General features: G+C 43.4%; 1 protein-coding gene across 2 annotated transcripts in view; it reads right to left on the reverse strand.

Moving 5' to 3' along the window:
* Positions 1-1,269: 1,269 nt before the first annotated feature.
* Positions 1,270-7,060, reverse strand: part of Zmat4 (zinc finger matrin-type 4) — a 393,512-nt gene continuing 387,721 nt past the window's right edge. For both annotated transcript variants that reach the window (XM_021170888.3, XM_029480293.2), the window contains exon 7: positions 1,270-4,643. In XM_021170888.3, coding sequence (XP_021026547.1) covers positions 4,628-4,643 — 16 coding nt within the window. In that variant the 3' untranslated portion in view covers positions 1,270-4,627. The remainder of the gene's footprint in view (positions 4,644-7,060) is intronic.

The raw sequence follows: 7,060 nt of genomic DNA on the forward strand, positions 1-7,060 counted from the left end.
CTCATATAATTTGAAGATTACAGAGTAAGGGTTTTAAAGGTCAGAGTGAATTACTAATTAAGTTGAAGCATTTGAAATTAGCATGTGAAACCTCTACTCATAATAGCGATTAAGGAATAATTAATCATGCAGGGGAAAATGGCTGCCAAGTGGAGTCTGCACCAAAATGACTTTTTAACTAGTTGCTATGGAGCTTCTGGATGACATCACTGGGAAACTGGACAGTCTTAGCTCCACTCTTTGTCTTTCAGCTGCTGGATTTGCTGATGTTGTTGTTTAGTTGTAGTTGTTTTTAAACCAAGCGCTATGAAGATAGCCCAGTCTGTAAAATGCTTGCCAATGTACTTCCCAGACAAGCAAAGGAGACCAGTGTTCAGTCCCTACCTAGAACCCAGGTGGTGGGTGCATCCTTGAAATCCCAGTGCTGCAGAGTTAGAAACAGGCAGACCCATGGGGCTCACTGGCCAAAACAAGGTGGGTGGTGCCGGAGGAACAACACCCAAGTTGTCCTCTGGTCTCTAGGCATAAGAGCCTGCATCCCTTCCCCTACACACCATTTATTCACACACACACACACACACACACACACACACACACACACACACACACACAAATAGCATTCAGACAGCATGATCCAGGCAGATATTCACCAATGTTCTCAACCTCACAGGAGCTCAGGAGCACATAGAGCAGCCATGACTGCTCTTGACCTGTTATTCCAGATGTGAAGGAGCCTACAGCAATGGTATCAAACTTGCACTCTCAAAACCACTTTAATTTTACTATAAACGACTATAAATGGCACATTTCAACTACCACATCATTTCAGATACTCTGAAGGCTGATGCTGACTCCCTCTCTTAAGAATTTAAAAACCTTTTAGAAGGCTGAGGCAGGAGACTGGCAGTTCAAGGCTAGCCTGAGCTACAAAGAGAGACCTTGTCTCAAAAAAAACCAAAAAAACAAACAAAAAAAACCCCACAGATATAAAAGTAAAATTGAAGCTAAGTAAGTAAACCTTTGATTTTTGTTTGTTGGTTGTTTCATGATGTCTGGTGGTATATCTGCCAGTTTTTGAATGTTGCTTTAGTCTATCTGTTTCTCGCAGGATGTGAGCTTACCACAAGTTGAGATGGCAGGTGTGGCCACCACATCTGGCCTTTACATATTACATTTAAATATCACCCAGTTGATTTGACTCACAAATCTTTAGCAAGGAAAAACATTAAGGCAGCATTTACATACAGATTCGTATTTTAATCAGTTGTTATTTATTAATCAGCTAATCCACACAACAAACCTATGAGGTAGTTTAACATGCCTTGAATATGAACAAATTCAAAACCAGAAGGGGGCAGGGGAGAAAAATCCATCCCTACAATAATATGTTGCACAGACAGACTTTTCTTAGTTTTATTCTTACAAAAGAAAAATAATTCACTGGACAAGCTGTTCAAGAGAAGGACAGATATTTAGTGGGGACTGTCTTTACAACCTCACGGTCTCTTATTGGGGTTTAGTGTCCTGTATTCCCACTGCCTTGTCAAAAATGCCTCACTCAGCTTTGACAGGGAGGTGGCCTCTCTAGATGGGGAGTTCCGCAGGAGTGACAGCATTATAAGTGGGTCCCATTGTTTGTTTGTTTGTTTTCTTTTTGATACAGTTGGCCTAATTAAACTCACTCCAACAGACAGTGCAAAGATCCTTGCAGTTCCAGTTTATGCGTCTCTGTCATCTAAGGGGCCAGAAAGAACAAATCCCATTGGTCTTTCAGTCCAGCAGCAATAGATGAGAGTTTTATGGCTACTTTATCAGCAGAAGGAATGGCCGCAGCACTTGCTGCTTAGCGGATCGCTTTATGACTGTATTTCTTAGTTCACTGGACTGTGGAGACTGTCTATAAGGAGAGCTCATTAATTTGGATCTTACTATCATGGTATTTGTGGCCACTGACACAGGTTGCTAGCCTCAAGCTCATATCCGTACTGAACAGGAAGAAGGTTTTGTAGAGCAAATTCAAATGGTATGGCCAGGACTAAGGGGTAATCTAGTGTTCTGAGGAATCACACCTAAGCATGGCATTCAGTGGTAGACCACATGGGCAATGCATGTTACATCCTGGAGACTATATCGTGGAATGATAAGAGAAGGGAGAGAAACAGGGAGATGCCTAGATCAACTGGTAGTGACTGTTCCATTAAACAGAGATATCTCGGTTTAACAGGAGGCCGACAGGTGTTGAGTTTTCCTCATTATGGCCAGAAAACTTAATGTGGTTAGCTGACATCTCTCTGAACTCTGGAATAGCCACGTTACTTTAGACACAGTCGTATGGACAGCTCTCCTCTCTCATAGATGAGTTTTCTCCATGTTCTCCTCAAATGTTATAGAACTAACCCCAAGTTTATTGTAATCACATTGCTCTCTCTCTCTCTCTCTCTCTCTCTCTCTCTCTCTCTCTCTCTCTCTCTCTCTCAGGGGTGCTCCACATGGACTGGTCAGGAGACAGGGACACAGACAGGTTTGTCTCTTTTCTTCCCATCAGAATTCAAGGGCCCCTGAAAAACATTTGCCCTACACCCAACTCCCATCCAGTCATAATAAAACTGGAAAGTAGCATAAGACTTAATTGAACATACAGCCACACTAAAGCAAAAGTGAACAGCCCAGTTTCTGGAGGAAAGGTGTGTCTGTTTGATAGTCCCCAGAACACAGTGGCATGTTGAGCCTTCTTGCACATAGTAGTCTGGCCAAGTGATCCTCACAGCATGCTGGGATGACATTCCCCTTATCTGCATGGGCATGAATACACTTGAGAACAATCAAACCAAGAAAATGTCTGGTGGGTGTCTGTGGCAGCTTGCCAAAGAGCAATGGTATTTCGATGAGGCACTCTGAAATAATCTGATTATTGTAGCTGGAGGCTTAGCCATAAAGGACTTGGCAAAGCGTCACTGTAACGCAAAGGAGATCTATGTTCATAGGCTTTTCTATCTTAGGCCATTAAAAACAAAAATAAACACAACACTTCAGGGAGAGAGCTCAGGCACTAAACAGAAACAGAGAAAGATTTTAAAAACAAAAACTAAAACCTCAGACTATGCTTATTTTACAGCAGAATTGACAAATAAAGCTTTATTCCACATATTCGAAGAAAAGCCATCACGGGAGGGCTGTAGCTCTGTTGTGTGCTTCTTTCTAAAATAGCAAAATAAAATTGTTGTCACCACACCCCTCGTGCTTCCCACCTGCAGCATGACTGTACACGATGTGTGTGACCTTCCTCTTTGTAGCCACGGGTCTGGTCCCTAAGGACCGTGACCTCCTCACACAACAAAACAGGCACCTTAAGAACAACACTGTGCGTTTCCGTGTCGTTTCGTTTATTGCTCACTGGCTGTCCACGACCTCAGATCTCTGTGGAAAGCGCTGATGTCTGGAAAAGTCTGACGTTACTCGGTAGCTTGGTGGTCACAAGGTGTCAAGGGCTGCTCCAGCCAGCTGAGAGCCCAGGAAAGGAAGTTCTGTGTCTACCTTGCAGTGTCTGCAAGACACCACTTCCCAACACAATGCAGAGCAGTGATTCCCTGGAGAGGGAATTTCACAGCTGCACTCAGACTTGATCCCTTTAAAGACCATCAGTTCTCTGGTCCATCCTCTTCCCAGAGGAGTTCTGTTCAAAGTCACTCAATCCCCATCTCGGCAACACGTTGGAAGAGAAACAGAAGAAGGAAACTTCTTCAGGATTTAATCATTCTCTTCCCTCCCTCGACACGCACCAAATCATTACTGCCCCAAATTAAAGCCCACAATCCAGGCCAACTTGCTAAGAATTACTTCCATCTCACTCCGGGGTTTACAATTCTCCTCTGGATACCTTTAGAAAAGCACTCCATCAAGGTCAACCGCTGTGAAGACATTTTTACTTAATAGGATCATCATGCAATCAAACTAGTTCTTTTCCTAAGCTATGATCTGGCAGCTTGCAAGGATAACTTGGCTTCGTCTTGTGAAGCTTTCCATCAAGGTGATCCAGAGTGAAGGTCCTTCCTCTGTGTTCCCACCTGCTTTCATGCTTCTGGCATTTAGAGGCAAGGCTGGCTCATAGGTGTGAAGCAGGAAGGACTGGTATTCTATTTGTTATATAACTTCTACAGACCACAATTTATTCTGTTCTTGTGGTTGTCGTCACCAACTATGTTCCCCATGATGACAAAAGTATATTTGTTAATGGATCTAGGAGGCTTACATGATAATCATGAAGGGTCTCACAGAATCATTGTAACTCTACGGAAATCTAGAATGAATTGGAAATTAAATTTTCCACTCGTTGTAAGTTTGAATAATGCTCTGACTAGCTGCTGTGTGTGTGATTGCAGTTTAGAACTTGTGCTAAACATGTTATCAGAAAAGGATTCTTCTAAATCCAAGGATAATTTGCCACTAAATGAGAAGAAGAAAAGGAAATCTTATTTACTTTCAAAAATCAATACTGGTCACGTGTTAATCTGTGAATCCTTGTAAGAAATGTTCATTGCTCGAGAAAGGATCCTCTTTTGGTTGGTGAGCAGTTCTCTACCACAGAGAAATTCGGGAGTCTCTTCTTAGCTCTTGATAGATGCTGTCACTACTTATTCTTCAGGCTGTAAGACAAGAAGGAAGACAGTAGTACCTTCTTCCATAATTATACATGTTGGCACTCCCCTCTTCTCTCTCCTACCCTCCATCCCCAACCCCTCCAAATTTAAATAAAGCTGAGTTTAGATAGTGAGTCATTTGTGTGTGTGTGTGTGTGTGTGTGTGTGTGAGAGAGAGAGAGAGAGAGAGAGAGAGAGAGAGAGAGAGAGAGAGAAAGAGAGAGAGAAGTGTGTATGTGTGGAAGACGTGATTGGTCACCTGTGAGTGTCTGTATGCAGGCCAGAGATCTCTTCCCACTTTGTATTTCTGAACCGGTACCTTCACTCAACATGGAACTCACCATTTTGGCTGGATTGACTGGGCGGGAGGTTCTGGGATTTACCTGTCTCCATCCTCCCAGTGCTAGGGCTGCAAACATACATAGCCACGCCTGGCATTTATGTGGGTGTTGGGGATTATCAGGTTCATGGCCTTGTACACCAAACTCTTTACCCTCTTAGCCATCTCTTCAGATCCTCCACGGTGATTCTTTTAGGAGATTAAATAATCTGCCTTATATGATGACCGAATTATCAATGCCATTTCCATATTGTGAAAAATCTGCACTTCTCCACTCTGAATTCAGACACTAGCTCCTTTTCAAATGATCTTGAGATTAAAAACAACAGATACCAAAAGATGATTGGTTTGCCCCATAACTTTTGTGCCACTATTACACCAGTCTATCTTGCAGGCAGGTCACTGTTGTAGGTCAAAGTGTTTGTAGCAGTATTAATTATGCTTCTCCTTTGGTAGCTTGAAGAGGGCCTTGTAGCACCACGAACATTAGTAGGGGTAAACCTCCCAGTAAGACAACAGCTTGACTTCACCGTGTTCCTTTTAATAACTAAGTGTTGCCTTCAGCAATAGTGACTCACTATCGGGTTGCAGAGAGCCACTAACAGCTCTGGCAATAGTCAGTAATGCTTAGGGGATTCTATGGGACCCCTTTGTCCAAACACTCAACAAGATGTGAGTTATACCTGACATTCAAATTGTAGCTTGGTAGGATGTCTGGTCAGGGGAACTGTCTCTTCTATTGTAGATATCTAAGGTCCACTCCATAAGATGTAACCCATAACCTAACACTGATAAAGTATCCAAGAACTGAAAATGACCTAGACCATGGGCTTACTGGAAAACCTAATATTTTTATTCTGCTAAAGGAACATAGCAGTAAGAGGACTCCCAGTAGCATACTGCTATGTGCACAGAGATGAGCACCTTGCTCAGCCTATCCTTACAGTGAGTGAGAATTAACAGAGACCCACACCAGGATAATAGGCAGTGTGAGGGCCTTTTTGAGGCACTTAATCCTGAATGGGATATATTAGCAAGCCTCTCCCCTCAAGACTCGGGGATCTATGTGGAAGAGGGACCAAGGGTAATGGATGACTCCAAGGAAACTGCCTTCCAGACATACTAGGATTGATACACATATTGTTGATATTCTGTCTAAACTCTATCCCAACAGTTCCTGGCAGCAGCCAGGTATGCTCCTCTCCACAGTTGCCTGGCAACAGCCAGGTAGGCTTGGCCCACTATAAAAGGGGTGTTTCCCCCCTCCTCCCTCTCTTAAGCTCTTGCCCCCTTGTGCCCCCCTCTCCATTCCCATCCCCCACTCTCTTCACATTGTCATGGCTACCCTCCACGTATCTGCTCTCTCCTTCTCTCTGTCTTTCTCTGCCGTTACTACCCTCTTAACTCCCCTCCTCATGCCCTAAATAAACTCTATTCTATACTATACAGGTATGTGTCTGGTCCCTCAGGGGTAAGGGATGCCCTAGCATGGGCACACCAGGGCACCCTCTTCCCCCATACCCTGCCAGAACATATTCTTATAGCTCTTTTTCTTTTTATGATCACAACACATATGAATTCCCAGAGACATGCACAAGCACATAGTAGCATGTACAAGGTCTACACAGGTTCAAGCCAGATGAAGTCCCAGCATTGAAAGGTGGAAATAGACATGGGATCCCAACCCTTCTAAGAAGTTACGTGCAATCGATACCAGCTATTTGGCTCTGGTCTTTCCTACCCTTTAGTTCTTATAATCTTTCTGCTCCATTTTCCCATGACGGTCCTTGAGCTTTGGGGAGGAGGTATGACTATAAAGGTCCTATCAATCACTGGCTGGGCACTCCACCATCATTTATTCCTTATGCTTTGGCCAGTTGTGAGCTTCTGCACTGACCAGCATCTACTGCACAGAGAAATGTCTCTGATAAGATAGAAGAACCATATTACACCATGCATTTAGAACGTAGTTTGATACAATCATCATTTAGAAAACAACACTTGTAGGTTTTACTAGGACCTGTGATCTCACCAATCTTGGTTTCTTGACCAACTTTGCAATACCAGGCATGAGTTTCCTCCT

Source organism: Mus caroli, unplaced genomic scaffold, assembly GCF_978045245.1.
Source record: "Mus caroli unplaced genomic scaffold, Mus_caroli_1 scaffold_10, whole genome shotgun sequence".
NCBI lineage: Eukaryota > Metazoa > Chordata > Mammalia > Rodentia > Muridae > Mus > Mus caroli.